This window comes from Antennarius striatus, chromosome 5 (genome assembly GCF_040054535.1).
Source record: "Antennarius striatus isolate MH-2024 chromosome 5, ASM4005453v1, whole genome shotgun sequence".
Lineage (NCBI taxonomy): Eukaryota > Metazoa > Chordata > Actinopteri > Lophiiformes > Antennariidae > Antennarius > Antennarius striatus.
In genome coordinates, this window is record NC_090780.1 from 11,074,629 (window position 1) to 11,093,763 (window position 19,135).

The 19,135-nt window shown below is 39.3% G+C and overlaps 1 protein-coding gene across 2 annotated transcripts in view; it reads left to right on the plus strand.

The window, feature by feature from the left end:
- Window positions 1–306: 306 nt before the first annotated feature.
- The window catches only part of grm2b (glutamate receptor, metabotropic 2b), a 29,145-nt gene continuing 10,316 nt past the window's right edge, over window positions 307–19,135 (plus strand). Inside the window, exons 1-2 of one of the 2 annotated variants that reach the window (XM_068316382.1) lie at window positions 307–737; window positions 4,701–5,319. In XM_068316382.1, coding sequence (XP_068172483.1) covers window positions 4,810–5,319 — 510 coding nt within the window. In that variant the 5' untranslated portion in view covers window positions 307–737; window positions 4,701–4,809. The remainder of the gene's footprint in view (window positions 738–4,700; window positions 5,320–19,135) is intronic. The other variant, XM_068316383.1, reaches the window with a different exon arrangement.

A 19,135-nucleotide genomic window follows, 5' to 3' on the forward strand; every position in this document is an offset into this window, starting at 1 on the left:
TATTTGGACATTTTTGCAGGGGATCATTCCAAGTTAGACTGATATGCGTGAAGCTCAGTTTCACTGCGATGCAGTTTCCTTAAAAATAAGTTCTAAACAGGGTTTTATAATCTGATTAATGCACTTTTGTCATTGTTTTAACTCTTCATTCCTGTGCACTAAACAGCACATAATAGTCTTTGAATCAGGTCTATTTTTGACTCGCTGGAACTCTCTTCTCTGCCACGCAAACAAAGGCTTCATGAAGCAGGTTTGTGAAGGAGCGCGTCGACACGCTGCGCTCATTATCACCGCGGAGCTGCTCGGAGGAGATGCACGCGTGTGACGCCACGGTGCGACAGGAGGGTTTCACGAAGGCTCCTCTTCAGAAGTTCCTCTGACCCATTCGACACGGCTATAAATAGGAAATGCAATACAACACCCCCACCCAAAAAAAGTGTATTTGAGGTTGAATTTAGTTTCGCTTTCTCCTCAGTCACGCCTGCAGTAACATTTTGGGAGACTGGATGCAGGTGGACATAACCGTGCGTTATAGCGCTCCTGTCCGTTGGCTGGCGCACATGGCGGGAGATCACCGGGAGGAGTCCCGAAGTGCTGCTCGACCAACATGCTCCAAGTGAACCACATCTGGATCCAGCTCGGCTCATGAAAATCTTCACGTAAAAAAAAAAAGCAGGGGCTTGTGGAAATAAGACACACCAAGAGAACGCATCTTGTGCTACAGCCAGGTAAGAAAGGTAAGCAGGTCATAGATATTATTTACACGCTGTCTATTTTTTTCTCTCTATGAATCGCACGTTTGGATATTTAATTGTTTTGAGCCTTTACAATTTGACCACAACACCATATTTTACCGGGATTGAATCAATTATTATGATTACCGAATAAAATAGGATTTTACCGATTTTTTTGGTTCTCACAATGCACAAGTGTCATCTCTGTTGTCCGACCTTGATCGATACTTGATCGATGTGACATATTAGTGTGTGACATATTAGAACGACCCATTTACTGGATTTGTAAAATTGTTCGCAAAATAATTTGTGGGATTCATTTCTCACTTTTTTCCTTTTCAATCATAGCGTTTGTTTTCAGACAGCGCTCTCAACAATCTAACAGCATCCCGCTGTGAATATAATTGAGTTCAGTTTGCAATATTCATTAAAGTATCTGCTGGATACAAAACACTCAACAGAATTAATCCTCGCTGCAAAAATATATGATTGCATGTCGGTGGATTTAGTAGTAACACTGTGGACTCTGGGGTCCCATAAACTTAGCTGCCCAATGGATCAAAAGTCGCTTGGAACTGGGTACAATGCAGCGCGTTCATGGGAACTTTTCATGAGCATTTGCAAAATGTTCAAATATGAGTTGGAATTTGTAGCCCAATCCACATTTCTTTTTTTCTTTTGGAGAGCAAATACATTTAACCATTGTTGGCACACCCCTGAGAGGAATTTAAAAAAAAGTAGCAGTAGGATTTCTATGAAATGTAAGATGGTGACAGAGATCTATATGTTACTACCGCCACAATGAATATTATTATTATCATGTTATTTGAATGGTATCACCACGGTGATAAGGTTAATGCACAGCTGTTTGTGGCCACTCTTAGTCTCATAACCTCATGTTGTCTCTGCATCCCTGAGATTTCTTCAGGATTTTTAGTTGAGATAACATTTGCCTTTGAAAATAGTTATTTTTAACATGTGAGCAGGCACACAACCAGATTTCCCTGTGCCATCCTGATGAAATGATGTCCTTGATCTATGTTCAAATTCACACTCATCTGGCTGTCGGCCGTAGCAGAGGCAATATAATTCCTTCAGCTGACAAAGTCCAGGTGGGGGGATAAAGTGTGTCTTCACTGAATGAAGAAGTGGGAATCATTAGCTGAGTTGTGGTAGCTGCAGATTTTTTCTTCTTTTTCTTTCATTAGCTGTAATCCAAGGTACAGCCGGTGGCCCTTAAGAAAATGATGAAAGAGAAACTGGTTCCACTGATTTATCTTGTAAAACACTCATAATTCTTCAAGGAAAATGTGAATTATGTTTTTCTGTAATTTAATATAACTTGAATAAAAAAAATACCTGGGGTTCATTTTTGGTCATTCACCCATGGGATAAATGCTGTGTTTAAATTTTTATTTAACTAGTTTGATGATTCATGTGCATTGGATCAGACATTAAGTAAATGTCATGTCATGTGTGTTCTTGTGTTTTCCAAAAGATCTAGTTACCAAAAAACAAAAAACACCAAAGTGCAATGCTAGTCGTGATTTCATTGGAGTGATTATTGGCATCACTGTTGTCTACAAGTACACTGCAGAATTATATTACACACTACATTCGTTGAGTAATTTTTCAAGGTTTTAATTTTTTTTTTGGGACAAAGACATCTGTGTGTCTCTCTGTAGCCAAACCATCTCCCTGTTCATTTTGTGCATGAGTAGGATTGTACTCCCTCACCAGTCCATACATTTTGTGGGATTATAAATGGCAATCACCATCTTTGCTGAAGGCAACTCTTCTGTGAGTCATACATTACACATTAGCTAAAAGTCAACCATAAGAAATGGTTTTTATAAGCATCTTAATGGTAAATGGCAAAACCTTGTCTGTCTTAGGTGAGTTAATGTATAAAAATAATGACAAAAATTCAAGCAAGCACACTACCTTTTACTTTTCAATGTAAGTGAGATAGCCAGGTTTACATCAAGGTGGCCTTTATGATATGATTGAGACCTGATGGGAGCTACTTTGCAACTCGTAAGAGGATGAAATTTAGTCCTTATGCAAGATGATGATATGACTCTGTTCAGTGTTTTTGAAATAGCTGTAGGAAATGTTTTTTTTTATAGCTATATTCCATGTCTATTTCAGAATCTCCAGCATTTATTTGCATTTCCTTTAGTCTCCCAGAGGCTTTTCTGGACCTCCAGCTTCACTTCATCCTAGTTTGCATAGGTCTGCCTAATTGGCTACTCCTTTTATGCACCATCCATTCATACTGTGACCTAGTGGTTCCATCCCGAAATCCCCCATCTGCTCCATGAGACAGCACAGAAAATCCATTGGATTCTGGTTGTTTTTAATTCTACAAGTTACTTTCACACCTTGATTCTACTAATAGAGAAATGTGACAAAATAGAAACACCTTCCCCCACCTTTCTCTTACGATACCAAATGTCTGTTCCTCTGGGTAGAGGGTGGTTAATTCATCAGTGTAGGATGATTTTCCACCCACGGCCTCATTTAATTATTATATGGATGAAAATCCAGCATTCATCACACTTTTCAAACCTTTCATTTTCTCCTTTGTTTGTTCCTCCAGGAATCTCACAGAAAATCATTTTAATGTACCTGGAAAAGTACGCTTTCACACACACGAACATACGAAGACACACACACACACACACACACACACACACACACACACACACACACACACACACACACACACACACACACACACACACACACAATGTATTTCTCAGTATGTGGGTGTAATTGCATGGGCTGGTGTTTTGTAACATCACGCGGCATTTCAGTGTGGAGATATTCTGACAGTAAGCTCAGAAAAAAAGGACACACAGATGAAATAAAATGACCGTTAGGAGATCTGCTAATAATAGAATTGATTATGCATTTCAGTCTGCAAATGGCACATTTTTATGCACTATTACAGTGTCAGTATCAACACTGCAAGGCAGAATATGAAAAGTCACAGATAAACTTTTCAGTTCTTATTATTTTGGGTGATCCTCACCTAACGTTACAAACTACAACCAAGCTCTGTGAGTTTTTCAGCATGACTCATCTGAACTTGAACTTAAAAAAAAAAAAAAAACCCACAGCAGACCCACTGACAATTTCCTTTGATTGGGTCCCTCATGCTTTCAAATCATGTGACTAATACTAAAATATTTTCTGATAAAGATTTAATAATGGCAGTCCTGAAAGTCATTAAATATTCAATTGGAGAAATGCTTCAAATCAATCGTTATTTTTGAATTTGTGCATGTGTAAGATGTCTTTATGTGCCTTGATTGAACACAGCCCATCCCCTAATCAGATATAATGAAAAATAAAAAAAAAACAAATTGGTGTGACCAAAACCTGCAGCATAATAGGAATTTATATTATCATACATGTCTGACTGCCCACATTCCTGCAGTTCAAGCCTTATCTTTTAACTATCATGTTTCCATGGCAACCTCAGTCACTGACTACAACCACATTCTATGTGATATCTTGGAAAATACACTTCACTTGAAAGGTGACTTAAATACCCATAAATGTTTGATGCGGTCACTCAGCAGATGCGACTCTATGTTTGTCTTTCAAATAAAACGGCACATGGGATGTAATTCCTAGAATGTTTCACTCCAGAAAATAACACACTACAGTAAAGACAGGTGTGTGTAGACTGGACAATAAAACCATTTTTCTTTTGATCACATGAGGTTAATATTAAAAGATTAAAACAACAATGCACTAAACGTGTGTGTGTGTGTGTGTGTGAGAGAGAGAAAGAAAGAGACAGAAAAGGAGGGATAGATTAGTAGATAATAGATAGACGTACAGACAGACAGGCAGGCAGACTGACTGACTGATTGACTGACTAATTGATTGATTGATTGATTGATCGATTGACCAATTGACTGATTGCTTCATTTGTCTCTTCTTTGAACTCAGGAATTATTCAACATGCTGTTCCCACCAGATGAAGGGATCTTCCTGCAGACGCTGTGAACCTCTGCTCAGCTTTACTCCACCCAGCTGAACTCTTCTCCTTGACGCTACCATGCTGAGCTTAATACCCTGCCCCAGGGCACTGGCCAGTCCTGCCCATTACTGGCCTCTCCACATGCTCCTGCTGGAGCTGCTGGTACGAGGAGTCCTGCCAAACACCCACGGCTTGTCAAGTGCAACCAAAGACGAGATCATTTTGAATGGGGACTTGATGATTGGAGGCCTGTTCCCAGTGCACCAGAAAGGTGATGGGACAGAGGACTGTGGAAAGATCAATGAAGAGAGAGGAATTCAGAGATTGGAAGCCATGTTACTAGCTCTTGATGAGATTAATTCCAGTGACCGCATCCTTCCTGGAGTCCGACTGGGGGCTCACATCCTAGACACCTGTTCAAAGGACACGTATGCCCTGGAGCAGTCTCTGGATTTTGTAAGAGCCTCGTTGACCAAGGTGCACGATCCAGGTTTCATCTGTCCTGATGGCTCAAGGCCAGTGTCAAAAGAGGCTCCATTGGCCATCTCTGGGGTCGTCGGAGGATCCTACAGTGACGTTTCTATCCAGGTAAATGTGCAAATTCATTCATTTACCCCACATTGAATGCTGTTTTGGTTGTGTGTTTATGCCTTTTCAGAAAACAGCAACACATTCAGCACACAGCGTACAACTACTGTAATCCTAAAATCAAACATCCGTAATCCAGTGTTCATGTATATGATGCTATATTGAGAGTATAGGGAAATATACAGTCTGCTCACACAAGAGTTCAAGAGCTAAAAGCAGCCTATATGAAAGGATTTTCTCATTTTGTATCTCTTAGATTTGGGAATCATAGCTCACACTTTCAAAAATTAGCGACTGACAGACCAACCAACCCAAACAACCAACGAACAATCCAAACCTGTGAAACAGAATGCCCCTGATGAAGTAAATCATACAACAGTGTAAACGCGGATGCTTGGTGTCTCAGATTTTACTGAACTGGAGGACTGGGTCTTCAGAGATTTTGCTGTGGCTCGTTTAGTATTCGCCTCTCATGATTGTGTTTGAAGCATCGGTGTTCATAAAGGCATCCAACACTTTGTCAGCAACTTAATTTCAACCTCACGATGTACTGTAGTACACATGTATGAAAGGCTGCCAGAGGCATTGCCTCTGAGCATAATTAATTAATTCTGAATGCCTCCACATGGAATAATTACCACAATTCATTGGATGTTAGTGAGTGTGTCAGTGTAATTTGTTTATATTTTCCATTCAATTCATAAAACATTAATCAAGATTATGTGCAATAAGAGTGAAAATTAATCCCTGAATTTACAGCAACATGTAGGAACAGTGAACTATTCTATAAAGATGGGTATTACTAACAGTGTAACGCATAGCCATATCTAATACCTTGATTATCAACACAACTGATAAGGATTTGACATTCTTCCGCACCTGTATAGATAGGTTGAGAAGGTATTTACTTTCATGTCTATGGATATTAACTCTTTAAATATCAAAATTTGAGTCATTTGATATCAACTTTAAGTCATGACTGAAAAGTCATAAGTTATGGGTGTGCTTCTTGGATGAATGTGTGTCATTAAGCTTTAATGTTTAGTGAAATATGACATAGTTTTCCTAGTTTTCTTTCTGATAAAAATCTAACTGTCATACATTTGCATGCTTCTTGAGTAGTTGAGCAGGACAGGTTTAGGTTTAGTTAATTTGAAAGGGGACAATACAATTTCATAAAACATGTGATTACACATGGTTAAAAAAAACGATGTTAAAAAAAGCAGTAAAATACAGTGTTACAACAAGTTGTGATATGATGGCTGTTACGTTCTGAACTGGGGAATCTGTCTCCCGGTATTAGCTAGTTCATATTGACAAATGTAAAAGCAAACCAACAAAATAACAAACAAGCAAACAAGCCCATTCAGTTGTTTGTCTACATACATTTTACTTCCTTGCTGAAACCACCTTAAGCCAATCTGTTTTTGGGAAAGCTGGACATGTACTTGTTTTACAGAACCTTTCCATGCAGTGCGGGTAATGTAGGAAACACTCATTATTTGAAGAAGTTTTCCGTCATTCCCTCATTATTGTCTGCAGAATACCGTCCAACCTTAGAAATGGTTGCCAGCAGTGATGAATGCTTCAGGTCAGCATGAATAGAGAGAAAACATCCAGACACTGGACTGAGGATGTCAGCTATGATGTCACAACCAATACAACCCCAATTAAATACATGGGTCTCCTTTGCTATGGAAGAAGTGGTTCTTCACCTTCAATGTTGATGATGCTTCAGTGTGTCTCTTCCTTTTAATGAGTTGTCAATGCCCACACAGCCCCAAAGACAAAAAAGAAACTACTTTTGAATTTTTTTGAATACATACCTCTAGTATCACTGCTCAACAGCTTCTTTGTTCACTTCCTGGAAGCGGTAATGAATCAAACTGTGAGAGTGGCAAGAAACCCATGGTGGGATTATTTTGAGAGGTCACTGATTTACACAGACCCTCTTTATCCCTATGAGGACTTTGTGGTGATGAAGAGTGTTAAAAAATTGAGAAGGACAAGTGCCAATGTTGCTTTCGTGGAATTTAGTGAAGTGCTGCTTTTCTCATCTCTGGGATGTGAATCTATTGGCTGGCAGAGACTGACTACCTATAATATACAGTATATTGTTGAAAAGATGGGATATTCTGTGTGCATCACTAAAGAAAAAATCTGCCATTATCAGCTTTGCAGTATTTAATAGGCTCTCATCATTTTCTAGATTTGTGTTGTTGCTATCTGGGATGTTGTAGCTTCAAACAGGAATGAATGATGACTCAGTCCGACCATCCTACACATATTTTACAATTACAAATTTCAACTAGCATCTGAGGCAAAAAAGGAATAATGAGACCATTCTGAAGCATTCCCACACACAAAAATAATAAATTACATAATAGATGTATGTTCTCCTAATTGGCAAGCTGCTGCACTCACAAAATAAAAAGGGATCTGCCTATAGGAAACTTGTTTTCAGCATGAATTTTGTGTAAAAACATCTGAAACTGTTGATTTCTTGAAATAACTTCACACACATGCAGACAAACATGCAGGATAATCAAGTCTTTCTGTTGACTAAAGAGCCATGATATCCTCACAGTCCAGTTCTTTTCTTTTGTATTAAACATCCGATAAAACACAACACTATAGGATGTAATCCTGTCAGGCAATGCTTAATGAGAATACTGGCTTAAAAATTAAAAATCATTGTATTATATTTTAATACGTTTGACTGATTCCTGCGCATTGTAAAAATCCTGTTGTGTCACGACTGAAGCTGCTGGAAAGATCCAGTTCAGTTTCACATCTTTCTAGCCAAATATTGATGTTTAATATTTTTTGGTTTGCTGGGGTTTATTAAGTCTGTTATGGAGCTGTGCACAGATATTGAGAGGGTTCAATCTTTTTTTTTTTTTTGTATTGTGTTTCTGTCTTCCTACAAAGAACAATTCCTCTATAAAATGGTGTTGTTCATAATATTATATAACAGCACAATCTTCTTCTTTGTAGATTATTGTTTTTTCATGTAAGTTTTAGCACATTGGGGAACAAACAGCCCAGCTCCCTGAAATCAGAATTCCAGTCAGAATGAAGAGAAATGTTGCGTTTCCTTGAAGGTTGATCACGACCCAAGCGATCAGTAAGGTTACTGACATTGAGTTTCCTAGATGTGCTTCCCTTCATATTGTCTTCCTTACAGATGATATTTTATTCACACAGTGTCACAGGAATAATTTGTTGGTCTAACCTGTGGCGGTTATTTAAAGCTGTGCTTAAGACAGGAGTACTAAGCTACAGTGCCAGTGCTGGAATAAAACATCACTGGACATATCAAGTTCATTTCACAAGAGGCTAGAAGTGATAACTCAAATCTTTAAGCTAAGCGCATGACAAAGAGCAATATTTCTCTTGCGTATATCCTTGCATTTAAAAGTGGTTTGAAAGGTCACTCTTGTGTTGAGGTTTATTATACTGGTGGGAAAACAATAAGGGATGCAAACATATTAACACATATTTCTTTCTGCTGTCTTAATATTAAATCAGTGGTCTGATCCCCGATACTAATACATCCAGCTTGGCATTGTGCAGGTTGTGAATATGAATCTGTATGTGCAGAACCATGAGCAAAATATTTTGGTGATGAAACAAATTAAATTCATTTTACTTTTTACTTTTGTGACATACCATGTTGTTGCTGGATAAGAACATTGTTGTATCTGGTCCTTTTTTCTGAAGTGTCTCATAATAACACACCTTCAAGGTGCACAGACAACAGACAACTTATAAGCGATGGTTAGTTCAGAACTATGTAAAGCATAGTCACAAGTTATCCAACGTGTAGCAGTCAGTAGTGTAAAGTAGTCCTCAAGATGCAAAAATTCGATTTATGAACATTCAGAGATACGAACAACCATCTGTTGCCATATCCGACTACTGCAAGTCTCCTTTCTGCCGCATCCCTCACCGAGCAGCACCGCCGCGTTCGTGCATCTCCAACACTCATCTCCCCCGTCTTGTTGTTGTCTTGTCTCTGAGCATCTCAGTGCACAAGGGTGTGCTTCCTTGGATACTTTGCCGTTTATCATGGCCGATAAAGCAAAAGCTAGTGAAGATAACGGTATTGGTGATGATGTCTGATGGCACTTCTGCCTCTCATTGACAATAGCTCCTTCCTCCTCCTCGTCCTTCGCTCTTAAGATAAATTTCATTTCGGTGCTACTTTACTCTATAGTGGATTGCCAAAATCAGCAGCAGACTCTGGCTGTTGCTGTTAGACACCCTTGAAAAACTGGTCAAGAGTTCTTTGAAGTGTTTTCTTCTTCTTCTTCTCCTCAAGGATTAAATTATTAGGAGCAAAATTTTACCATAAACTACTGTAATCTAATGTCAAAGTAATTGCGTGAATCTTGAGTGATGCTTAACGGTAGATATTGGAACTATACATATGTATTTTAACGTGATTCTATGTTTTTATTCTTATTTGTTGTACGCCACCATGATACTGTGATAACCTGGGTAAATGCAGACTGTTGCCCTGAGCAGTAGTCTGTCTTTGTGTTGGGCTGTGGAGAGGTTCATGAGACTTGGGAAAAGGGAACAAGAGTGAGTGAGTTAGATTTGAGCGTGAGTTGTGTCTCTGTTCCTGTGTAAAGAGATAAATCAAGCCCGATAAAGCCTGTGTCTGCAACCTCCATCTCTACTGCAGTTACAGTTGATGGGTATTAGTTGGGTATTAAATTATGTATTTTTAATGTTTTTCTAGTGATTTTAGGATTAAAATATCCACAGCTTGTTCTCACTGCTGCCCTCTGGGAAGAGGTACAGGTCCATCAAGGCACAGACCTCTAGACTGACCAACACGTTCTACTCAAGTGCGATCAGAGTACTGAACACTGTACTCCCTAAGTGAAGGTTTACATGTTGGAAGTCCTTCCCAGTTCGGAATCCTGTGCAATGCCCTCATTGCAACTGCTGCTACTGAGCCCTCTGGTTTACAGTACATCATACAATGTTGACGGCTCATTGTAAATATATTTTCATAATTGGTTGCTTCTTGTCTTCGTCTGTTCTTGCTTTGTATTTATAGTTACACTTTATACCCGAACCTGAGTCCTTTTTCACAGAGAGTTGTCAAAGAATTTCGTTTACATTAAAGGCATTCTATTCTATTCTATTCTATTCTATTCTATTCTATTCTATTCTATTCTATTCTATTCTATTCTATTCTATTCTATTCTATTCCATTCTATTCTATTCTAGTCTAGTCTAGTCTAGTCTAGTCTAGTCTAGTCTATTCTATTCTACTAGCGCGATCTCGTGGAACTGCCACGATAAAACAATAATATCAGACTTCATACCAAATATATGAAAACAAATGTATTGGTAATATAAACCAAGCGCACCCATCATAGAGTTCTTCCACCAGCAGGCAGCACATCCCAGTCTGACCCAGAACCGGCGTCAGCGTTTTTGGTGAGGAACATGAATGAATGAATGAACAGATATACATTTTATGACTCATAAAGAAGGAAACAGATGAACAAATATCCAACTGTCAGGCATGTTTATCAACGCGTCTTCGACGTAGAGCTGCTACACGTCAGAAAATAGCTGGTTTTAACTCCGTCCATCCTGTGTTTATATGTAGACATGGGTCACACACACTAACGTCACGTTTTCATCTCAGGGATAGAAAAACTTTCGGTCCACATGACGACGCAGACCGAGCGTTTTCAAAAAACTTCACTTTGGCCAGCGTATTCGTCCCGGATATCTGCGTTGTCGTGTGGATGAAAGGTGTAACCACAACATAAAGCCTCGCTGCCTGATGCCTTACGTCTTATTATTCACGTGATTCCTTCTGGCAGATGCGCCGTGATTGGTTGTGCGGTAGTGGGTGGAGTTAAAACGTGACACCGTGAGGTTTTCAAGTGAACTTATTCAAAATAAATAGGTGGGGAGATTCTATTCTATTCTGCTCTCTTCTCTATATATGTGTGGCTGACAGGCATAAAGTCGAGTCAAATGACGTAAACTTGAATTTTTTGTGTGTGTATTTTTTATGAAACCCTTAACTCGAAATTATTTTTATCTGTATATTTTTATTTTATTATGTGTTGTTTTTACATCCGGTAGTTGTTTCTGGTAACCACTTACCGACAGTTCAGCTTACAAACAACCTCTCGGAACAGATTGTATTTGTAGGCTGTCATTGCTAACAGTTTTCACATGATTGATGGCAGGTATGAGCATAATGCACTCATAGAGCAGAATTCTTTGTTACGACTTCCAAAGGAACCAGGAACCACTGTTACTATGAGTTAGTAGAGGCTAAAGTATTGACACGAAACAAATGTCTTCCCATAACTGTTACCTCTATTCTAATTTTAATCGAAGGGTGGAATCAGCAAACTTGTTTTGAAACATAACTAACTCTTGCCTGCAGAACAGATGAGGAGTGGATCTAGCAGGTATGAGATGAAACACAAGCTGTTGAACAGTGAAGACCGCCACAGCTGTAATGTTGTTGCTGCACTGAGAAGTTGTTCATTCAATTTGTAGAAATCAGTTACAGAAGAGAGGGACAAGAAGAGAGGAGATTGCCTGAGAACAAACTGTATGTTTGATGTTGTTCAGGCAAACATGATGTAGCGTCAAACCTGACAATGTTGCATGCATTAAAAATGTTTTTCTGTCATTTGTTTGACTGTCATCATATTTTATCTGCTGTGTCAGTCATCATCAATTTTCACACAACTTAAGCCATGGAATAAAAGAACTTTATATGAACTAATGCCACTCCATAAAAACCCCCTTTTTAAAAAAATTATCATGGATAATTATTTCTGTCAAGATCAATTATTATTTCTGTCTTTGTTGGGAGTCATTTTTCCTCAACAGAAATATCTCGCCTTCAGAAGTGTAACTAGATCATACCCAAGCTAATACAAGTTTATTTTTCTGATTGGAATCAAATACCATTTTGGAAATAAACAGATCATTTAATTAGTTACACTCTGTATTTTGCTTCATAAAGTTTCAACCTGTGTTTTTAATATTGTCTAATTAATATCAATGAAGGTCACAGGAAGGTGTGGGTGTTCTGACGCTTGTAGACAGTGATTAGTGTTGAAGGTATATATTTCATTTTTCAGGTGGATTACAGAGATCATGGCCTTCAGTGTCAGGTTCATTTTGTTTCCAAACGTCACATAATCAATAAACAGATCCGCACGGTGTGAACAGTGTTGTACCAATACTGACTGAATGAAATACTCCTCACAAGTAACACTCTGAGCAGTATTTTAGAATAAAAAACAATCCTGAACTGAAAGATGTAGAGGCTTTATTTTAACAGTGTTAGCTGCTTCTGAAAAGATTGAAAAATACCCCTCAGAGATTCCAATGTTAATAGAATATTATGCGTAATTGATACAAATGGAGAACATTGTAGATTATTATTAAGTGTGGGTATAGTCTGCAGGGCATTTCAGACGTGTTGATCATTATTGCAGTTAAACAGATTGTTAAATAATATTTTTGCTTGTACATTTTCAATTGTGCACAGCGTAGGATGCAATCGGAAGAATACCTTTATGATTCATGATGGAATTTTTTTTTTTATGCTCTCACCAAAGGTAGAGAAAATGGTTACCCTTTTCCATTTATCCATCATCAACCTGTGCTCAAAACTACTGGACTGAATTCAAGGAAATTTCATGTGCGCTTTGCAATGACCAAAAAAGTCATCATGGTCCTTTTATGACCTGTCCTCAGCAGACAAATGTTTTTCATGTTGAGAAATAACTGTTTCCTGGAAGGCAATTTTTCTACTGAGTGAAATAGTCAAATTTTACTGAAGTTATTCAAATGTTAGTGCATTACATCCATTATACATAACATGTATTTCTGAACCCTTGCTAAGTGGTTGTTTCACTCTGCATGTCATCTACTGTATCTACTGTAGGGCTCAGCTTGACAGGAACCTCGGGGACATGTAGATGGACTTTCCATGTTGAAAAAAATCATGACAGACACATGAGTAAGAGACTGTCCATGCTCCAGCTGTCTCTTACCTTCCTTCAATTACTTCACTCTTTTGAAGGAAGAGTGGCCTAGAAATCCACAATGCTGCTTAGGTTTTATATTACCCAGATCCCAACAACAAATAGTAATGGAAATATTTGATATATGAGCTTTTAATAATGTATGGTGCTCTCAGTTTTCTTTATATTTCTTTATATTGTCAAATCACAACAAAAGTTACATCATTTAACACCATGATCTTTGGACCCATTATTCCCCCATGAGCAAGAACTTGATTACAGACAGCCCTTAAGAGCAGACCCGGGTTCTGTTTTTCCTTGAAATATGAGAGATCACTGCAGTCCAGCTTCATTTTTAGTTAGACTAATAGCTTTTTCATACGCCGGATGCCCTTCCTGACGCAACCCTCTGTATTTATGCCGGTCCCAAGCCCGGATAAATACAGAGGGTTGCATCAGGAAGGGCATCCGGCGTAAAACTTTGCCAAATCAAAGATGCAAATCAAACCTATGACTTCCATACCGGATCGGTCGAGGCCCGGGTTAACAACGACCGCCATCGGCGCTGTTGACCTACAGGGCGCCGGTGGAAATTGGATTACTGTTGGTCGAAGAAGGAGAGGAGGAAAGTGCGTTCGCTCGAAGAAAGAGAAGAGGAACACCAAGAGTATAGGACTAAGAGTATGGACACTGAATGTTGGAACTATGACAGGAAAAGGTAGAGAGTTGGTTGACATGATGCAGAGGAGGAAGGTAGACATACTGTGTGTACAGGAGACCAGGTGGAAAGGTAGCAAGGCTAGAAGTTTAGAAGCAGGGTTCAAGTTGTTCTATCATGGTATAGATGGGAAGAGTTTGTTAGGAATGTGCTGGAGGTAAAAAGAGTGTCAGATAGAGTGATGAGTCTGAAGCTAGAAATAGAAGGTGTGATGTTCAATTTTGTTAGCGGGTATGCTCCACAGGTAGGATGTGAGCTAGAGGAGAAGGAGAAATTCTGGTCGGACCTTGATGAAGTGACGCAGAGCATGCCTAGAAGTGAGAGAGTTTTCATTGGAGCAGACTTCAATGGACATGTCGGTGCAGGAAACAGAGGTGATGAGGAAGTGATGGGCAGGTTTGGTATCCAGGAGAGGAACGCAGAAGGACAGATGGTAGTTGACTTTGCAAAAAGGATGGAAATGGCCGTAGTGAATACTTTCTTCCAGAAGAGGCAGGAACATAGGGTGACCTATAAGAGTGGCGGTAGGAGCCCACAGGTAGACTGCATCTTGTGTAGACGGTGTAACCTGAAAGAGATCAGTGACTGCAAAGTATTGGTAGGTGAGAGTGTAGCCAAACAGCATAGGATGGTGGTGTGTAGGATGACTCTGGTGGTGAGGAAGATGAAGAGGGCAAAGACAGAGCAGAAGACGAAATGGTGAAAGCTGAAAAAGGAAGAGTGTTGCATGACTTTTAGGAAGGAGTTAAGACAGGCTCTGGGTGGTCAGGAGGTGCTTCCAGATGACTGAAAAACTACAGCTAATGTGATCAGGGAGACAGGTAGGAGAGTACTTGGTGTGTCATCTGGAAGGAAAGTAGATAAGGAGACTTGGTGGTGGAATGAGGAGGTACAGGAGTGTAGACAGAGAAAGAGGTTAGCTAAGAAGAAGTGGGACACTGAGAGGACTGAGGAGAGTAGACAGGAGTACAGGGAGATGCAGCGTAAGGTGAAGGTAGAGGTAGCAAAGGCCAAACAAGAAGCTTATGATGACTTGTATGCTAGGTTGGACAGTAAGGAGGGAGAGACTGATCTATACCGGTTGGCAAGACAGAGAGATAGAGATGGGAAGGACGTGCAGCAAGTTAGGGTGATTAAGGATAGGGATGGAAGTCTATTGACAGGTGCCAGTAGTGTGATGGGAAGATGGAAAGAGTACTTTGAAGAGTTGATGAACGTGGAAAATGAGAGAGAACAAAGACTAGAAGAGGTGACTGTTGTGGACCAGCATGTAGCAAATATTAGTCAGGATGAAGTGAGGAGGGCATTGAAGAGGATGAAGAGTGGAAAGGCAGTCGGTCCTGATGATATACCTGTAGAGGTATGGAAGTGTCTAGGAGAGGTGGCAGTAGAGTTTCTGACTGGGTTGTTCAACAGGATCTTAGATAGTGAGAAGATGCCTGAGGAATGGAGGAGAACAGTGCTGGTGCCCATTTTTAAGAACAAGGGAAATGTGCAGAGTTGTGGCAACTACAGAGGAATAAAGCTGATGAGCCATACAATGAAGTTATGGGAGAGAGTAGTAAAAGCTAGACTAAGGGCAGAAGTGGACATTTGTGAGCATCAGTATGGTTTCATGCCAAAAAAGAGTGCTACAGATGCAGTATTTGCTTTGAGGATGTTGATAGAGAAGTACAGAGAAGGCCAGAGGGAGCTGCATTGTGTTTTTGTAGATCTGGAGAAAGCTTATGACAGGGTGCCCAGAGAAGAACTGTGGTATTGTATGAGGAAGTCTGGAGTGGCAGAGAAGTATGTTAGAGCGGTGCAGGACATGTATGAGGACTGTAAGACAGTGGTGAGGTGTGCTGTAGGTGTGACAGAGGAGTTCAAGGTGGAGGTGGGACTGCATCAGGAATCAGCTCTGAGCCCCTTCTTGTTCGCTATGGTGATGGACAGGCTGACAGACGAGGTTAGACAGGAATCTCCATGGACTATGATGTTTGCAGATGACATTGTGATCTGTAGTGAGAGCAGGGAACAGGTGGAGGAGAAGCTAGAGAGGTGGAGGTTTGTTCTGGAAAGGAGAGGAATGAAGGTTAGCCGCAGTAAGACAGAGTACATGTGTGTGAATGAGAGGGACCCAAGTGGAAGAGTGAGGTTACAGGGAGAAGAGATCAAGAAGGTGGAGGATTTTAAGTACTAAGGCTCAACAGTCCAGAGCAATGGAGAGTGTGGAAAAGAGGTGAAGAAGCGTGTCCAGGCAGGATGGAACGGGTGGAGGAAAGTGTCAGGTGTGATGTGTGATAGAAGAGTTTCAGCTAAAATGAAAGGAAAGGTGTACAAAACTGTGGTGAGACCAGCGATGTTGTTTGGTCTAGAGACAGTGTCACTGAAGAAAAGACAGGAGACAGAGCTGGAGGTAGCAGAGATGAAGATGCTGAGGTTCAGCGAACTTTCCTGAAGGGGAAAGCCGAAAGGAAAAGAAGAAGAATAGCTTTTTCATAACTATTGCTGCAACTTACATCATGTTACAGCACAGAGTGAGGTGACCACAGGAGCATAGCGCTGACAATAAACATAGTATGTCTACTAATCAGAATAAACTGTTTTCATGAAACTTGATATGTATATCTGGAGCATTTATTTGATATGATGAAGTGATAACTTGTCCAGGGTGGCACGGTGGTGCAGTGGATAGCGTTGTCGCTGCACAGCACGGCGGTTCCTGGTTCGAGTCCCGCTCTGTGTGGAGTTTGCACGTTCTCCCCGTGTTTGCGTGGTTTCCCTCCGGGTTCTCCGGCTTCCTCCCACCTCCAAAAGCATGCGCTTCAGGTTAATTGGCCGGTTTCAAATTGCCTGTAGGAGTGAGTGTGTGTGTGTGTGGTTGTCTGTCTTTGTGTGTGGCTCTGTGGTGCACTGGTGTCGTGCCCGGAGTTTCTCCCGCCTTACGCCCTATGCCGCCGAGATAGGCTCCAGCTCCCCGTGACCCGCTGTGGCAGACACAGCGGTAAAAAATGGATGGATGGATGAATGGATAACTTGTCCATAGTGTATCATGCCTCTCGTCCACATGCCTCCTGCAACCTGTAAAGATAAAATTTTTAAAGACAGGAAATAGTTGATTACTAGTCTGAAAAACCTTGTTTTCACGCAAATACACTCAGTCCAGTTTTGCGGTCCAGAGGATATACCATATCTGGTGGCTGTCCTTGAAGAAAAATCTGATACATCTCCATTTCAATGTTTAACAGCGAGACACAAGGTTTCCCTTCGCCGTCCCTTCTTACTATATTTAGTAATAAACGTCACCAGGACTGACTTCTGGGTCATTCTCACAAAATCTGGGTTTCAAAGTTTAAGAGTGGAATTTTTAAAAATATCTGCATCAACAAATTTTTTTAAAGGCATCAATAACAAAGTCTTAAGTATTTATGATTGTTAATCAAAAAATATTTTCTAACAATTTAAGACCTTTTTGAACATATTTTCTCAATCATGTCCTTAAAAATCTCATTACCGCAACACACTGAAAACATTAATACAATAAAAAAAGCCAATTATTTTAAAAAATTTTAAAAGTAGATTTTTAACAGTCATGCACAACTACTTGAAATTATGCTATAATAAAAAAATTTAAATGATATTTTTATGTACGATTTTGAACTTTTTCTCTCATTACCGCAACACCTTTTACAGACTACAACCTAATAGTTTTCATATTTCATTGAAAAGTGACATATTTTCAAAATGATTTGGATAACTTTAAAGAAGTTAACATGTATATCGTGCAAGTGTTTAAAAACAACCTACTTTTTTTATTCATTAAAATAATGCTAAATGCACACCTGTTGCTGTAATGATACATGCATTGTAATAGCTAAACTTCTCATTACCGAAACAGAATTCCCTCCACCGCAACTGGCCTTCAAGTGCTGAGGTAGGAGAGAAATGTGTTGCGGAGGATGAGGAAAATTAGCATTTTTAGCTTGCAACAGAGAAGCCATGATGACTAAGTAAATTCTTACTTCATGCACAGAAATAGGCATTAATATCATTTATTTTCACCTATTTTTTAATAAAAATGTTTTTTTAAATAAAGAAAAAATGCTGTTTCGGTAATGATAAGCACAACTGTCGTGTAAGCAGTCTGGCAGGAGAAAATCTAACTTTTAACTTGAGAGTAAAAAAGATCTTTTCACCTGGTAGCCATCTTGAAAGCACTGCCCTATGTGTTGCTTTATACAAAATATAATTTTATTTAACTTTCTTTTGACATGTGTAAACAGTCCTTCAAATATGTTGTGGAGGATGAGAATTTGGATCACGGATACTTAATTTCTCCTCTATGTCTTCAACATTATTAAATATGAATATTTAATAATTTGTTTTTCAGTCACTTGAAATCATCCATGAATTTTTTTTGGCTTCTTTGTATTTTAAATTGTGAAAATAACAACATAAAGTACATTCAAACAGACCCAGACGCATTGTGGTAATGAGAATTTTGGCAGAAAACACAATTAAATATAAATATAATTAATTTTTATCATGAAATCAGTTGTTGTTCCAGGTAGAGGTCATTATCAGCTTTATTATTATATTTTGTTCAGTGACTAACTTGCATGTTTTATAACTGAAATTGTGGCCGCCAAGGTGATTCACTAATGTCATGTGAATGACCCTTCTAATCCTTGAATCTCACAAATTCTACTTTTATTCGCACTGCTAAAGCTGAAAAATCTCCCCACTCAACCGGTGACTATAAAAATAGACAACATCATTCTGGACTATGAAGGTCAAATATACAAGTGAAGGAAGTATAAGAAACACAATTGAATGGAATGGGCATTACATCAAGGCAAGATTGCCCATGTACAATAATATTGATCAACTTTAAGGGAATTTAACTGACATAAATGTCATCAATAAGAAATGAAGAAATTTAAAGAATATAGATAGGTTTTATAAGTATAAGTCTAAATTTGAGGGTGACCATCTAAAATGGGACAAGACACATGACACAGGAAAGTCCAGTCAAATTACAGTACTGTGGAATACGATAATAAATAAATTGAATAAAAATCCA